Source organism: Osmia bicornis, chromosome 5 (genome assembly GCF_907164935.1).
Source record: "Osmia bicornis bicornis chromosome 5, iOsmBic2.1, whole genome shotgun sequence".
Classification (NCBI taxonomy): Eukaryota; Metazoa; Arthropoda; class Insecta; order Hymenoptera; family Megachilidae; genus Osmia; species Osmia bicornis.
Window position 1 is genome coordinate 4,604,458 of NC_060220.1, and position 18,056 is coordinate 4,622,513.

Sequence of the window (18,056 nt, forward strand, 5' to 3'; positions counted from 1 at the left end):
CGCGCTTCGTTGCCTCTCATCGTGCTGAAGAAGCTCCTCGATGGACGACGCGATTGCCACTTCGTTATTTCGTCGCTGAAAAAGTGCCAGATCTAATTGTTACACCTTTCAACAATAAATCGTACTCGAGAAGAGACGATACTCGAGGGTTGAAATTTCTTTGACGGTGAACCGAAAGGAAAAATAATCCTTATAGGAAAAAGAGGTCGTGCAACCGTACTCCTATCGCGCCCAGACCTTTCCTAAGTCGTCGTGAGCTTCCAATGAATCTCCGCGTGCAAACATATCTTTCAGTAGATATCTTCCTCTCGTTTCAAGACCAGTAGCCTGAAACCCAGTTCCCGAACTCGAACAGCACAATCAGATAATGTACTACGCCGAGATTGTTCGTGCTGCTGTAAGGTTGCCTATTCTACTGCCTGAAGCGAAGTTACGAGGCCGCCGCGGTGCGCCGCGCCGTTGTAATTACACCGATCATTCCGCTTTCTCGAATTTGCCTGGGCCGTCCCGCACGCGGAACGCTCGCGATTCGTCTCGATGAGGCACGATTATTGCCCCGCCATTCTAGCTATTGTGTTCGAGAATCGCACGTGCGCGAACGGTTCAAACAGACGGCTCTCGATTCTTCGCGTGGCAAGCGAGCGAACTCGAAGCGTATACTTCGTAACTCGCCCGCTTCTATCCGCTTGAAAAACGGATGGGAAAAGTTGGCCCAGCTATGGATATCGTGCGCCCAACGAGCAGCTTCTAATTATCGCTTTACTTCGCTAGAGTACAACGTATTATGAAACGGCTCTATAAATATCATCGAAACAGCCCTATTAGCGGCATAATGCAAACTTTCCTGCATAAATTATCACTAGACGCGAACGGAGAAAGCCACTTACGGCTTAATTCGTTTCACCTTCTCCAATTACCGTGGCGGAATCGCGTCGTTGAGCGACTCCATTTTGGGTTTTTAATTTAAAAATTCTTCCGTGGAATCTTTTTGAGCCCGATTCGTGGAATTATTCATAAAAATCGAGAGTCGGAACTGGGTATGCGTTTCCTTTCAACATTTCATTGATTGTTACGGTAATGGCAAAAAGTGATTTATGTAAAGGGTAATAAATCGAATGGCGTCTTTGCTCGCTAGCGCCGTGAATCTCGGCAGCGAAAGGACACCGTGGAAGCTTAGAGTTGTTGACCAGTTCCCACGCTCACTGGCTACCAAGTTTTTCGTTTTCCATCGTCAGCTATCAGAGTAAAGCGTTCCTTTATCTTTCGTCTCCCGATCACGTCGCTTTTAAGTATTCATGCGGATGAACATTCGAGCCTGAAGCATTGTGACATCAGAGATCCTACTTTTCCTCTCTAGAATACATTTTCTGTTTTCCATCTTATCACGATTCACCACGTTTCTTTTGTTCTTTTTTGCTCATTTATAATAAAATGACACTTGATCTTGCTGTTTCCTGGAAACACTCTGCTTCCTGCGAAACGATTCCGCGGAATTCAGTTTGGTTATTGCATAAACCGTTGCATTGTGGCGGACGTTCGATGCTATCGACACGCGGTTTCTAGTAACGGAAAGGGTTTGAAAACGTTTCGGTATTCAAACCGCGACTTGGCCGGATCGTGCTGGGAAAATCGAGCGGCAATCGAATGGGATTAAAACGCGTTCTTACTTGAATCGTTGATTGCTTTGACCTATGACAGATTCAGCACCTTTGCAAACTTCTTATCTCCCGTTTTCCCATCATTGAAATTTCAATTAGTCAGCTATGACCTCTGATCGGATAAAATGATCACTTTCAATATTCGATAATTCCCAGTTTCTCGAAGCAGTAACAAGAGGGAAAACAGATTTTCCGCTCGTTACATCCGATATTCGTCCTCGGTGTATTCCCACAAGCGTGTCGCGTGCTCGTTCGAGCAGAAACGCCACGTACTCCTTTATAAACAGTAGGAGGAATCGATCGCGTTTCGGTGTATCGGTCGAAAATCGAACGAGCCGTCTGGTCGCACGCGAAACTGTGAACAGAATTTCCCGGTTGCCGCCAGGGTAATCGTCATAGCGTTTGCACAGAGTTAAAGTAGGCCAACAGAAACGTGCATTGCCGAGCACCGAGAGGGTAGAAGAGGGAGGCTCGATGCAGTTACGAATCAATAATCGTGTCTGCAGTCGGCTATTTAAGTTTCGTCGGGTATACTTGCTCCGGGAATAGCCACGGGTTGCCGGGGTCAACGATAAACGTGCGTCTGTTGATTTTCCTTTTTCATGGAATATCGTTCTTGAAACCACGGTGAAATATATTTTCATCTTTTAGCAGAAAAATTTGTATCCTGAGAAGTTATTATTTTAACTATTAGGCTTGTTTATTAATTTTAATCCTTTCGAATTTTATCCCCTTCGTGAACATACCTTCCACCTACAATTTTAGAATAGATAAATAGGTATGCACTAGATAAGATCAAGTGGGTCATACGTGTGTAGAAACATTTTCCTACCAGTTTTCATGACTTCAGTCCACTATCGTTTCCATTGCTGCTACATTCTTCGTATAATTCATAGCGAACGTTCAACATTTTCGAACATTAAATCTCTACTTTCTAGATAATGTTAGGCATCGAATACTCGAAGATACATGTGATTCAATCTTCACCAGAATCGAACCAAAGGTAAATCGTGCTTCACGATTAATGGAAAACACTGTCTTTTATTTTCCCCCGATCAGTGGTAAATTTGTTATCATGAACATTCTCGTTTAACGATAATGAACGAGCTGAACGTGGCGTTGAAAAAATTGTAATAGCTTTGAGAAGAAGTGTTAGAGGCGCGTCTAATCTTCGCGTGGAAACGTAAAGCCTCTTGATAAGTTAAATAATTTTACGAGACTCTGGCAAACACGCGAGGAGAAGCAGAAATCCGTTTGGTCTAATAGCATTGTCAATACGGTTTTTACGAGCTGCTACGCCCACTTTTCTGAAAACAAACAGCACAGGAGCGGTCGCTTTGTATTTGCTTTTTCTCGGTTCGCGTGTATCATCCTGAATGCTGCAATTGTATGTCTATTTTAAAGATGCGAGAGAAAGGCGTGGAATTTAAACATTTATAAACGCCAGGAAACTACCCTTAAAGAACTCCATCACGGTACTTAAAAGCCGCCTTGATAGATGTCACGGTGTTCAAGCAGAAGACATCTTTCGGGCAGAAGGAAGTCGTTGGATTCGAGGCACTTACGACTTATTCACGAGAGATAGATAGGAGCAGGGGGTGGTCCTGACAAATGATATACTTGGCGATTTTCTACCTGCCACGTCGCGTCGTCGATAAAATGTCTTATTATAAAGCACAGCTCAGTCGAGTCTCTGAAGCTGGTTTACGGGGGTGCAAAAGGATCGAGGGCACTGGCTCCGTTCGCCGTCTATCGTATCCGGGTGGGGCTGAAATCGATTTTTCTCCCCTGTCCGCTCCAACCCTCTCTTCCAGGCTCGAAGTCGCGGTCGCTCCGAGGATTCCAACCCCGTAACAAAAAGCTTTTTCTCCCTTGAAACGGCGTCACTTTGTGAATCTCTCTCCCTCTCTCTCTTTCTCTGTTCATTTTCTTCCCTTCCTCAAGGTTTACCTTGCCCTTGGATTGTACATTTCATCGGGGCAACGCAACCCTCGGGGTTATCGAGTTTGCCCGGTAGCCTCGACTTCCGCCAACGTGAATCTTCTCTTTCATTGTGTCGGATATTTGGGATACTAGTCTGCTCGAGTTAATCAAGGGATAAGGGTGTGTTTCATTCGTTTCTTCTTTATTTTCCTTTGAAAGAGGTCTGAGTTTTCTTTACTCGCGGAGTTGTGAAAATGAGAGTTGAATTCGAAGGGGGTGATTTATAAATTCTATTGATCTAATTAACCTAACTATCGATTTAGATAATTTAAGCGTTTTTCACGGTGAATTTCGTAGCAGAAACAAATCAGGCGCCTATCTACAATTTATCCGATCTCGTATATTATGGTGATCACGTACTCTCGTTACTACCGTAACGTGCACGATGACCGGTACGTGGTTCGTGAATGAAATTTCGTTTCTTCCAAGCCGGGTTGTAATGGAAACCTCATTGGACATTAGTTGGAGGTGAGCCAAACTTCCCTTTCTTTGTTCTGGCACCGCGTAAATCCAGCGCGTAATGAGCAAACCCGAGTACATTTGGCAAATTGAATTTTCTCAAAGAAGGATTACAGATGGTGGTGCACCGTTAAATACTTTACTTGCGAGGAAACTTTGAATTCGGTGTTGGATAACGAAATATGATGAGCAGGTTGGTAAATCGTGGGATTAATGTGAGAGCGTTAAATGAAAGTTTTTTGGTGTTTTAGTAGCCGGGCCACCCGCATAGCCCGCATTTTTTTTTCAGCCAAATTTCTCTCGTTCTTTGAACGTGAAACACGAACAGGACTTTCCTGGTCCGTCCATGTGTTTGTTACCCGCGGTCATCCGTGTCTACCATCGATTCTCTATATTCGCTTTAGCTGACCGCGATTATATCTCAATAACCTTATTTCATGACGATCAGCTACGGAGACGTCAATGGACTTGGGTGAAATTTAAGCTCGAATTTCACGAGGTTTCACGCTCGAGTTATTCGAGAGGGCCGATCGTCGGGCATTAAAGTCAAAATGGAGCATAATCGCGTCGAAAATCTTTTAATCCTCGCTCGAAACGATTGCTGACACTGTGAGAAACTAATCGCGTTATCTCTGTTGATCATCGTTTATAACAATTGTTATACCTGATCGAACGATCATTGCGACTATAAATTATCTCAGAAGGATAATTGTTACAGAAAATAATAAGTTTGAAACAACTTGGTATGTTGCCTTGAAATTCCTTGAAATATGCTTGGTAAGGTCGCATGACTGGGCAAAAATATCAGCTTCTCACGTATGTACAAGCGTAATTCTGATTAACGATCTTGGTTTAAGGAGTCATTTAACGCTTCTGGGTATTTACATTGAATCGGATCTGTTCTTAAGTTGAAATTAAGCGGGAGTTGATTGGCTTTGTAGAAAGTCGGGATCAACTTCCAACGCTGTATCGCAAAATCATCGAATTTAATATTTTTTAATGTCTCGTCGATCTGATCTCGCGATCCATCAAATCGATAAGGATTCCTTTCTTTTCTTTTTCTAAATCAAACTCGATCTCACAGTTTCGCGATGTCTCGAGGCTGTTTCGCATTCTCGGAAGGATAGTTTGTTCATAGGTTGCGTGATTTACGAACAAGTCGTCCAGAACGCTCCTCTCCGTTTCCTAATGCAATCCATTCCGCTTCAGCAGCCTACGGCGGACAGATAGAGTACCGATGTATAAATTACTCGCGGGCCAATTAACATTGTCGTTGGACGAGTGGACGCGTCGCGATAACCGGACCGTTTGCCTGCCACCTTAGCACGGGGGTGGGCAGCAAGATTAATTAAGACCTTTTCCACTCCCGTAAGCTTTGCTATCTCGAGGGCGTACTCGCGGGAACCCGTTCCTACGCTCGCGAGGAATTAATTCCGCGAGTAAATCGTGCGCGATCGTTCCCCAGCTTAAGTGTTCCATAGCGACTTCTTTTCCTTATTGCTTGCACCGGAAAGCTAGTCGACTTTACATACTCGTGTCAACCGCGGGGATACCGTCTCGAGGATCGTTTCACTAACTTACCGTAAAAAATCTTTACGATCCACCTAGCTGAGCCTCGAATCACATATTTTCCCTACATGATAATCTATTAAAAAAATTTTTACATTAACGAGTTATCGAGTACCTGGCTCATGAACGAGATGCTTTTACGCCTCTTCAGATATATATTCATATTCGAAGTCCGTTATCTAATCGACAAACATTTCCATCGTGATTATCAATTTAATGCGTTGATATGAAAAAAGCAAAACCCATTTAACCAGTTCGCGGTATACAGTTATAGTTGATAATACAGTTGTTTGAAACTTTAGGAAGTAATTTTCCACAACTTCCGTAAACTTTTTAGCGTGTAAGGTTAGGGCATGCTGATAGCCTTACCGGTGAGATCTTCAGTAGAGCCAGGACAAAATTCCATTATTTTGATATATTGCACTTAGAGATCATTATCCTTCTTGTTTAGATTTTCCACGTGAATATGGTACTTTGTGTATTCCTGATGTAGAGAGATGCGGATTGGAAGTATACAGTTAGTTGCTTTTTCGAATACTTTATCAGTGTCCATGAGACGCAGTCGACCGCTACTCGTTCCTCTGGAGTCTCCTGAAACTACTAGGAGTCTCTCAGGCATTCTCTTCGGAACGCAAACACACGTACGATGTATGTCGTTTAACCGTGCGTTTATAAGTTCAGGAAATGGTTGGCGTTGAACGTTTCAGACGACACAGTGGAAAGATGATCCCAGTGTATGCAACACCGGCAGCTTCTCTCACTGTTCGCGATTACACGATATTTCATTGTCTCGTTGAGCATTGTTGCGCAATTATCCGCGACCGTACACCCTTTTAGCAAGAGTGGTTGCGTAATGCCGTAATGCACGTTTACCTGTGTACCCATTTATAAAATCCCCGTTGCGGACGCATTGACGATCGGTAACTTCTCGTTACCGCGACTACCGACTGCGCTCGGCCATTTCTTTAACGTGTTTCCGTACACAGAACAGTACGCTGTACGCTCGTGTCCCCGTGCACACGCATCTCTCACCCACGGTTCCGGCGGTGCGGTGATTTAGCGCCGTCTGCGACGGAATCCTGTAACGCGGCGTACACGGGGCGCGTTGATTTCACGTGTCACGCCGAGTATTATCGCTTTCGAACGGTAAAATATGTCATAAATAATCGGGCACGAGTGGTTGTCACAGTACGCTGACTCTGTGCGACGTTTTAATCGAGATCGTTGAGTCCGGAGATTCGGTTTCGGGAAAGGGGAAAGCGATCTCGGCCGCACACTTGGATTGGGCGGCAGACGCACATGCGCAGAACGAATGCTGCGTACTCGAGCGGCGCACGTACCTACATTTGGTCCATGGTGCTAATAACTTCGCAACTCGTTCGGTTTACAGATCACACAATAGATATGAAACACAGAGCATTAACTTTCTAAATAACAATTCCGAGCTTGTATCTGTTAGAGAGGCGAGACTGTAGCACAAAGATTCACGGGAAAGTTGGAGCTTTTTGATTTCTCGGTTGGCGAGCACGAGGGTGCCGCAATATTCATACACGCGAATGGATTCTGTTTATGACTCTTGAAAAAACAATTCGAGATAAAGGTAGAAATTTGATAAAAAGAGTCTCGGGCACGATTGCGATTCGAGAGAAAAGGTGTTCGTGTACGTTTTATCCGTTCTCCTCTCACAATAAACTGGCAGGACCGTTTAGTATTCTTCCGCGATTTTTCCGCGCGTGGCGCAGTACAGAAGGAAAGGCGAAGACGGTGCTCGAGTGTACTTTCCCTCTTGATGGGTTCGGAGAAGAGGGAACCGGCCGGGTTGGGTAGACACGCGCTTTGAATGAGCTGCTTGCCTCGAAAGATTAGCTCTTCGACTCGCTCCCACGCCTCATCTCGCTATCGCATCATCGCCGAGATTCAATCTCGTCGCTTCCAGACTCCTCGAACGATAAAACCAGCCTCTCGCGCTGTCGATCCGCGCTCCACTGCGAGCGCGAAACCCTCGCCGAACAGAAACATGCAAACTCTGTTAAGCAGACTTATTAACGAAGAGATATTCGTTGCTCGTTTCCGCGTTTAACATCGAATATCCTAGTGTTGCATCGTGGTCAGGAGAATTGATGTCCTCGCGGACGAACCGCTTATCGATTTAGTCACAGAAGACGCGTAAATCTCAGGAAATATGAACGGAACCAGGAGATAAGCTCCTGATGTATTCGCGCCACAATGGTGAGAAATGATGACGTTAAACGCGATACTTGGTCCTTCGGTTTTTCAACTTTTATTTTTTGCACCGTGAAACGCGACACGTTCCCTGATGTATGCGTCCCTCATTTTCCAAACGATTATCAATCTTCTTTACCTTCTCTCTTCTCTCTTCACATTCATCCCGAGTCAGCGGTTCGGAGATGATCAATATCGAAGATATCGCCACTACAGTTATCGTTCATTCAAAATACGTGTTCAGCGTTCTTTTTAAGTAATTACGTATGAGATTGTATCGGTTAAAGAACGATTCGCTCGCGTGTAAAATGGTGTATAACTAGCAAAGGTAGACGGTTCCGTAAGTCAGAGGTACCGCGTGACTCACGACATTCTAAGGATCATAGAGGATCGTTCTGTATTTCAGAAGGCAGGAAAGCAGGAAGTCGGTGTGCATTATGAAATCGGAGATATTACGCGGGGAAGTTGTATTCACGATGATATTATGGGCACGGCCCGGGAAGGTGGTGCTGAAGCTAAGCGTAAAATATCATCGTTATGCACCGTTCCAAGTTAATATTAGCCGCGGCGCCGCGCCGTTCACGATATTTACTATAAGCCTATTGTTTTATGCAGTGCTGAACCTTGCCGGACAGCCGCTGATACAGTTGTATTACGCGCCGTACCACCGCGTTGCCAGCTGCGGAACTCTGTTCTTGCAAAATAGAATCGAATTAGAGCTTTCTTCCCATCGTAGATCAACGCGAATTAATCTTGAGAAACGACTCGTTTGTCACAATAGCTGTAGATAATTTATATAGAGAATCTCTTAGGATTAGAGGTGTCAGCGAACTGACAGTGGTAAAGTAGACGCAATAAGCCAATTCTTAAAATACATAAAACACATCCGCAGACACGTTTCCCCCGATGCAATATCCTAAATGGTCTTCAACCAAACGAACGTGGTCATAAAAACAAAGCTGAAAGCTCCAGATAATATATTGGCGAATTCCATTTCCCTTAATTGTTTGGCGGAAGGGAATAAATCCCAGATATATTCACCAATATTCATCAAATAACGTCGGTTCGAATTGTTTGTTTCAGGTGATACCGGCGGAGCGTCGCGTGCCGGAAAAAGAAGAAACCTGGTCCCTGGCACCGGACCAAGACTCGTGCACCTTCTTCGACGAAATCCCCGACTCAAAATCGAAAGCAGCGCAAGATGTCGATGGTGGGCAGTCGAGAATCGTGGGAGAATCGGTTCCCGGCGAAAGCAACGAGAACCCAGAAAGTGGTACTCTACCAAGGAGCCAGGAGACTAGAAAGAGCAAGACGAAGAAAGTAAAAAGTTATCTAAGAAAGTGTAAAGGCGCGTTGTCGAAAGGTGACGAGGGTATCGCCGAGAAGAAACGTCAGGAGCACTGTACCTCTTGGTACCTCGACGAATCCCGCGTTCACCAGGAGGACACCGATGTTCTACCAGAGAAATATACCGAATCACGGGACCAGAGGGTCGTGGAAAGCGAAGAAGTTCCGGTTCTCCCTGTAGACGAAGATGATTCGACTCTGCGAGTAGATAGCGATCCTTCGACGAATCTGAACAAGGACGACGTTCTTGACGAGACCGTAGATGAAGATTTATCGAGGTTAACGGATGATGATCGAAGGAATCAGCTGAAAAGAAGTCGAACCTCTCTGTACGAGGATGCCAAGGACTCGATGAACGATCAGTGCACGGTGGAGGAAATTTCCGCGTCGAATAAAATGGAAGGGTGCGAGAGGAACGACGCGGTTTCCCTCGAGACGCTGACCACCGAGGACACGAACTTGAACAAGTGCGATTCAAACGACACACTGATAGCTGAAGTGACGGATACGGTGATCGTCGAATCGAATAGTTCATCGGCTGTGGATGGTGAGCAGGAAAAGGAGAAAGAGTCGCGCGACGAAGGAACGGACAGTGAAATCCTGCCAGCTTTGTCTCTGCCTGGGGTGAGTAGAAGTCTGTTTGTTTACTCGCGAATCGATCGAACACAGGAATTACTCATAACACGAGATTTTATCCTCGATACGATCGATAAGATCGATCTGCCGATGCGGATACGGTAGTATCGATTCTAACGGTACTTAAGCTGGCAAGGAGTATAAAAGGAACGTGCAGCGCCCATTTGAATACAAACCACAAACGGTTGCCGCGTGCACGGCAGTAAAGCAAATTGCAACACACATAGAGGTGGTTCGAGCTGGCCTCTCCGCTTAGTAATTTATGCCGCCGCTCTTAATGCACTTGTACCGATGATTAAAACGTAATTTCCACGGTTACGAGTAAACGTAGCCCCGTAACGGCCACGTTTTTACACGGCTTTCATGATTTACGATGACCACTTTCAACGTCGTCCGTGATTTACACGCGCCACCGCTACGAACACCGTGATTTCTTGTAAACACCGAAATGTTCGTCGCATGGGAACGGAAATTGGCGGAGACTCGGGATAGAGCAGATTCGAGTCGAACCGAACGCGAATTTAACGTTCGAAAGTAGAGAACGAAGTTTGTGATGTAACGCGAATTTTTTTCATTTGCAATGTAGCTTCGGTTGGTTCTTACACGCAATTTTTTCGAACGAAATTCGAGGATCGAGCGACACGAAAAAAGGCTCACGGTTATCAGTGAATTTATAAGGACCGCGTCGGTGCTTCTCCTTCGATCGTTGTCTTCGAATGAAATTCGCGTGGGTGTAACGCCGCTGAGATCGGCGTGAATTTGTCTCTCGTTTATCGATCGCGCCTTATCGATGACAGTTCGCGGGGGGAACATGACTCGTGGGATCCGAGCACGTACGTGGCTTGTACACGAGTTACCGGTGGGTCAGTTGACAAACGATCCCGGTTCGTTCTCTGTTTCGCGATTCCTGCGCCGAAAGACACGGTTACACGCTCGTGCTTGCAATAACGTTGCTTCACGCTGCGCTAGAACGCGCAATCGCCTTTGCTGGCCAAGGAAAAACACTTGTAAACCCCGCGGCGAAACGCGTGTCTCGACTGCGAGGAAATGTCGTTCAACGACCGTAATTGAAACCTTCTGGTTCGAAATTGAGAGCTGGCGGAGAGAAAAACTGATCGATCGATTTCATTTAATCATCTTTGTACTGTTCGATGCTTTCTATATTATCGTGAGTTTCGGTTACTAATCGGGGCTGTTCGATATTTGAACCGAGTTAGAATCTTTCCTTCGTTCCACTTGTTGTCTCGATGGAAAATTATGCCACGAGAATGGTGTTCGGTCAGAGTCACAGGTAGGCAATAATCGGGCGCGTTCGCACTGGCATTAGATCGTGTTCAGTGAGCAGATCGTGGGTACGGTTCGAACGCGTGTACGCGCGCACAGGGTGCTGGCGTAAATCTGACGCAGCCGACAGCATGGCGATCGTCGCTGAAACGCTAACCGATCATCAGTCGTGAAAGTGTAGCCAAGGAAAATGATGGAGCGATTCGTGGTTCTCGCATGGTGTACACCACGCACGCCTCTTTCCATCTTTGTTGTTCGATTTCAGCGGTGCACGCACAGCACCGTTACCTCTACGCGTCCGATTATAGATTAAGCCGCGCCTCCGTCGCGGAAAAACGATCAACGGAATACGGTGCTGGATTTATTGTAATTGGTAGTAAAATGATGGTTTTACGCCGCTGTTGCCACCATCGTCGTCATTAAAACAACCTACTCGTTGGCAGGGTTTCGTTGCTGCTTACGATCGCGAGAGACACGTCGAGCGCACGCACTTCCTCGCAACACGTGCTCGCTTCCTCGTTTGCTTCTCCTCCGGGCTGCTGGGGCCCATTCGAAGAAGCAGAACCGATCGTGTGGGCTGGGCAAACTCTGTATGTGATTTAACCGTGTAATTTCGTACACTTTTCTAACGTTGCGACTGAAATTATTGAAATGAGAATACTTGGAAACTCTTGGGGTACTTCTGGTCTCGTAATATCTTAAACGTTCCTAAAATCTCTCTATCCAGCCTTCTACAGTATAGATAAATGAAAATAAATAATAAAGAAATTGTTGGTCAAGTTTCACCGCTAGTTTTGCGATTATTACACAAGAGACAGTGGCGCGGTAAAAATGGTTAAAAGCAGGGCTAGTAGATTGCTGACTCAAGTAGGAAACGTTAGCAAGATTTGCAACGGCGTAGCGAACAGGTACCTTTCTAGTTTCATTATTAGCATCTCCATCGCGGCTCTTTAAATATGGAAGATATTGAATAAGCCCGGTTACGTAGAGGTGTTCTCGAGTGTCCGGATAAAGGATCGTTTCTTCGTTGAACCGTGGCGGTTTATGGTCGATCGCGAGTCGCCGATCAAATCGCAGGGCCGATATCCATTTGAAAGAGAAAGACAACCACGGCCGGGATTATTCCGCGTGACTTCCGATCGGAATATAGTTTAGCGGGCCATTCTTTTCACTGGAAGACTTTCGCCGCGGTGCAGAGAGCTTGCCAAGCAATTTCTTCCCGATGATCGTTGGCCCCGAGCACCTCGATAATAAGGTGTCAACGTTCACGGACCCGGGTCTCGTGTCAGACGATCGTTTCCGGGTTATGCTCGTGCGAACCCAAAGAACCGAGACGATATTTCGATCGGTCGATCGCTGTCTCGACGTCCCGCAACAATGACATTGCTCGATCGATCTAGATCAGAATAAATTTTATGATGTTCTTAAACTGGCTTCTATTTTGTTAATTCTTTATTGTAAACAGAGTAAACTGCAGTTTCCACTGTCGAGTTACGATCCAAACAGCTGTTATTACAGCACCGATGATTAAGAGAAATTCTTAGCTACAATTATCAGACGAATTATCGACTCGTCTAATCGCCGATGATCCTCGAGATACAGCACGATTCCGTTCATCTTCAATCGACGATATTTTTTCTCTCGATGGCGCGAGCCCCGCGATGGTGGGTCTCCCTTTCGAAAAACGGCTCGTCATTAATATTCTGCCGTGTTTGAAACGGCAACACCCGATACCCACCACTTGAAGCGTATAAGATTACAATCCTCTCTCGCTACGGTACCTGACTACCGTTAAATATATGTTTTACAGCGTGTTCGGCTTCTCGCTGGTTGAAGCATTGCCGTATATCGAGCTCGATCGAGAACAGAGCAGATCGTTCCTCGGCTCTTCGCCCTGTCCGCGCGACCATCCACCGATGGAGATCGACTTTCAAGGTCGTCTTGTTTTCTCGTCATTTCAACGTGCAGCCTGCGCCGCGACACATCCCCGGCTAATAAGCAATTAAATTTCGCGGTTTCGTCGGACACGCTTGCGTTCGCGATACAAGTTGCGGTTCGCCGCATCCAACCATTGCCGCCTCGTTAATTAGTGTCGTGACCTGACACATTTTTCCCTCTTCGTCTTCCGTGTGGTGGAACGTTAACGGCATAGCTGAACGAGGAGCTGATAGGAGATTAACTCGCGAGTAGGTTCAAGTGGGATTTCAAACGCTGCGATGATCGGGATGTTAAAACGCGGCGAAAGTGACGAGCAACGAGTCATTATTTTCTGACGGTTAATTCATCATTCGCTATTCGAAAATTAAATGGATGAGCACTATCGTCTGAAATGGCTGCAAAACTTCTTGCAGCCATCTTTTCCTCAGCTAGGACCGTGTACATTGTTGGCAAAATGTGTGACTATGATACGCGTTTTGCATTGAACTCTCCCGCAGCGAAAGGGTTAAAGCTGTCTAAAGATTAGACAGACGGGAAAAGCGTCGGGACGTATTCGTCGAGAGAAAGTGATTGGCCAGAGAGGTTCAACCCAAGACGCCCTGTTATAGACGACGCGACGTTCTTTCGTGATGCTCGTGATACAGCGATATCTTCTTGCTGTGCCCGATGCACATGAGCCGTGCAGCGCGTGTCATCGACGAACGGGTCACGTTTCCGGTAATTAATGGACATCGACGAGGTCGAGTCAATGGTTACATCTGTCAATTGTTCGTCGTTCACGGATGTGGAAGCTTGGAACCGACCGATCGGACGACGATGATTAGCGAATTAAATCGATGATTTGCTATTTGTTACGCGTATCTAATAGACCTTTGTTTCAAAATTGCACGGATAAAAGGTGAGGGATTTCCAATTATTAAAGGGATTTTCTTTCTGTCGCATCGAATCTGAACTTTTCATACGATAGAATGGTCGAGTGAACAGAGATTCATTCGAGTCGAGTACAAATTCGCCACAGTATTCTCGACAGCGCGGAAGTCGAGGAGGAACAAAGGGAAGGCTCGAGAGCGTTGTTTCTTCTGCCACGAGCAGTTACGGTTGTACACGTCTGAGGGATTAAAGGATACGGTCGATTAATGGCCGCGACCGACCGCCGCCCGTTGCCTTACCCACTAGGCTTCGTAGCTTTCGTGTGCTTCTCGCGCTGAAGAACGACATGCCCCGGATTTAGGACAAGCATTGCGTGATTCTATTTCCATGGCACGATCGTGAGGCTCCGTCTAACCCATATTCCTTCCTCGAACCCAGATGAATCATGACGATCGATCACGAATACACCCTCGCTCTACGCAAGCGTCCAACTGTTGGATCGAAAATGGCAATTGTTATGTAACGTAACTTGCCTGCTCTTTAGCTGATTTTTCTTCACGAATTGATTTTGATTTATTCTAATAGTAGATCGATCGATTAAATTCGTTATCGAACACCGCGTAGCAACGGTATAGTGAAATTTTCTCCACTTTCAAGGCGTTCTCTATTTGTCTACGTCTCCTGATGGTTGTAACGTTTGTTTGAAAGTCTTAACGTGACCAACTGCTGTGCTCCCGCTGGTACCGTATCAACAACGACACCCAGGATACAGGTCTGAAAATCATAGACCATCTTGTGCACGGCTATTAGGTAATAGACGGTCATTACAATCGTGACGCGAGCCTGGTGTCCCATCAGGGGTCGTGGGTTGCGAGCAGCGCTTCCTTCGCTTTTTCCAAGCCGATCACACCCATCGAGCCCTGTGACCCACATCCCACGGTCGCAGCCATACGTCGGGGCTCCTCTTCCGCCACGAGGATGACATTTTCCAACGTCGTTGTCCCGACGATGCCCTGTACGCTCCTTTTCTGTCCCGGCGCGACGCGACAGAACCACGACGATCGTGCCAACGTGCCCCTTCTTCATCCGCTATCTTTACTCGACCGCTGACAAATTTATGGAGCCGGTTCCGAGGTTATGATTGAAGCACCCAGGACTGAGGAAAGTGGGACGTCCTGTGTAGCCGAGCGACAAAGGGTTACCGCGACCGTTCGCTGCTCCAGCTGCACGAACTGGAGCTCTCCTTTCGCAGCTGTAACACAGGGTCGGAATCTTTTGACGCTCGAGTAGAGATTGTTGAATCCTTTCTTGCAAATTTCGTTCTACCGTCTTTCAGGGAAAAACATTGTCGCGAAGCCGCTTCGCGATATCCTTTAGTTTGATTTTGCTGCGTTGGGTGGTCCGTTCGTTCAAAGAGCCTCCATCGACGGCTACATCGTCGCGAACTTCAAGCGGGCGTTGTCTACGGTAGATTGCTATACGATAATAACAAAGAGCAAGTAGAAACGAGATACGGAACAACTAAGAGTAACCAGGGGCAAAGGAAGCAGGTAACAAAGATAGCTCGCGGTAAAATTGAAAAAAGTTGACTGGATCCAATTCATTGGTTCCAAGTGAAAGCAGTTTTCGTTCGAAGGGTGGCGCGTTTTTTCATCCTCGCGTGTGCAATAAGACACCAAGGTGCTTTTTACCAGCCGCATAGCGCTTCTCTCTTTCTTTTCACGTCCGATGGTGGCCTGTGTGACCGGTAGAAAGCACCGACCGACTGGTTGATCGCACTACACCGGTTTCTTTGGCAAAGAAAGCCGAGAACCTGGCTAGCAGAGGGCTCGAGTGTTGTGCGAAAAGTTCGCCGTGAAGAGCAAGGTGAAAAGGATGAAGGAAGAGGATGAAACAAGAGTAAAGGAGGTGGTTGCTTTAGCAACGCTTGTAGTCCGTCAGCCAGCACGACGCTGGATGTCTTTCTTCATTAAAGACCGTTCAGACGTCCTGGTGTGTCGAGGCGTCCATCTGGACGGCTCTATCGGAGCCCTGTAACGACGCAAGGATACTCCCCTGGTGCGAACAGACCCGTTTTCGATAGCTGCACCTTTTTCGGCCTATCATCCTAGAATATCAATAATAATAATAATAATTTCTGCCGACAAGAATATTAATAATCTTCCTTCTGACGACCGAGGAGCAAGTTCACTCGGTTCCCATGATTCCGCCGTGTAAAGGAATATTTTCTCATTGAAAAATGGAAGGGGAGAAAGAAACGAAGAACTGTTCGAGCAAAGCTACTCGAGGATCAATATTTGTCGTCTTGTCTAGCGCTGACTCGAACGCAGTCGAGAGCACTGCTCTCTCCATGATGGAATCTTCGGGTTGCGTTCATATAATCCTTCAGAACCGCTGAAACTTTCTTCCACGTCTGCGCCGCGTCCGTGGATAAAACGTGTTCGCGTCTTGATCAAGAAAATTTGGTATACGTATTCACTGACAGGCTCATCATCGTTCGGTAGAAAAATGAAAATGAAAGTTCCGCTAAGCCGGCTGCCAGTTAGAAGCTGGTGTCCGTTCGGACGTGTTTGCACACGGGAGCGTGTGTTTGCGTTCGTGCGCGATGGAAAGGTAGCCGGTTGATCGGCGCTCGAGACGTTAACGCTCCTGGAAGCGGATAAGCTTGAAACGACCGATTCTTTCCTGTACTCTGCGTTCCACGCCGAACGATAGAGTTTTCCTAGCTGAGAGCACAGGGTCAGCGACGTTCCTCGAGCAGAAAGGGGTCAATAGTGTCGAGAAGGGCACTTCAGTCACGGCTGCGAGAAAGCATTTTGGAAATTCTATTAGGAAACGCAAACATTATCGAGTAGCGAATGCACCTATCTATTTAGAGAAAGTTTGAATGGTTTTTATTTTCATGAGAGAGAGGATTATCGGGCTAATTAAGCTGATTGTTGTAAATTTTGGGTATTGTTCGTTTATTAACCGGCGTGTATTTGGAGGAGAGGCGGGCGTCTTTCCCCTACATCGCTATTCTCCTTAGGGAAGGCTATCATGCTCGCCAGTGTACCGTTCGAAAAGTAACAACAAAGCAAGCGGAGCAGGCTAGAAGTCCTTTCCATCGTGTTTCTCTGATTTGCATGAAGTTAGCCTGTTACGGGACGGTCGGTTGGTCGGTAGACGAGGGAGTACCGACGCGTTTCCACCCACGCTCGCGTGTGCCGGTGGCTGGCTGTTTGCGGATATCGTTGCAAAAGGCACCGCGCCGCAGCAGCTCCTAAACGCGCGCGAGTGACAGAACGAGCTTACTGTGCTGTCCAAAGCGGCGACACGCACAATGCGCCCCTGACCAAGCTTTTACAGTCTTTATCACTCGAATCTACTAGCCTGGCTTATACGCGTTCTCCTCTTTCTCTCTTTATCCGCTTTGTGCTCGTTGCGACTAACCGCTGTCCCGTCGTGGATCGGATTCCATACGCGTTTGCGTTTATTAAGGGTTCCGTTAGGAGCACGTTTCCGGCTCCAAATAGCCAACAAGGATTACGCGGTTACGTGATTCGTGTTGACGAACGTGCCACGAATTTGCATCTCTTACGGTTCTTCGGTTGTTCCTTTTTTTCTTCAGTTTTCTGGGAAAGCGAATTCGCGAGTCGCCTCATGTCTGGCGTGTGATTAATCGAAAACTTAGAGATCATTAGCAAAGTAGACGCGATTGATTTGATTGCATCGAAGCCAGCTTTCGCGTCGGACGCGTTCGAGAATGTCTCGATCCTTGGCGAGGTTGTGCTAGAAAGGCGAAGTTATCTCGCTTGTCCGCATCCCGATAACACAGTTCCCCGTTTGATACGAACGAAACGCGAGAACGATAAGCGGCGCGCGTCCAACACGACGCGAGAAGTTCGCACGCCACCCACGCGAATTAACTGTTCGCCTGCGAGAACGCGAAGCACGTTCGAAACAGATAACGTCGAGCTTTAACGTGACTCGTTTCTGCCAGCTGAAATCTTCTACGTCTCGCCTTCGAGCGGACCGTAAGCGTAGTACGCGAGAATAATTTGGAACTACGTGTCCAATAAAAGAAAAACTTTATCTGCTTAAGTTTGA

General features: G+C 46.6%; 1 protein-coding gene across 2 annotated transcripts in view; it reads left to right on the top strand.

The window, feature by feature from the left end:
- LOC114880410 (puratrophin-1-like) overlaps nt 1-18,056 on the top strand; it is a 193,485-nt gene that overhangs the window by 13,331 nt on the left and 162,098 nt on the right. For both annotated transcript variants that reach the window (XM_029196401.2, XM_029196409.2), the window contains exon 2: nt 8,976-9,863. In XM_029196401.2, the coding sequence (XP_029052234.2) occupies nt 8,976-9,863 (888 nt within the window). The remainder of the gene's footprint in view (nt 1-8,975; nt 9,864-18,056) is intronic.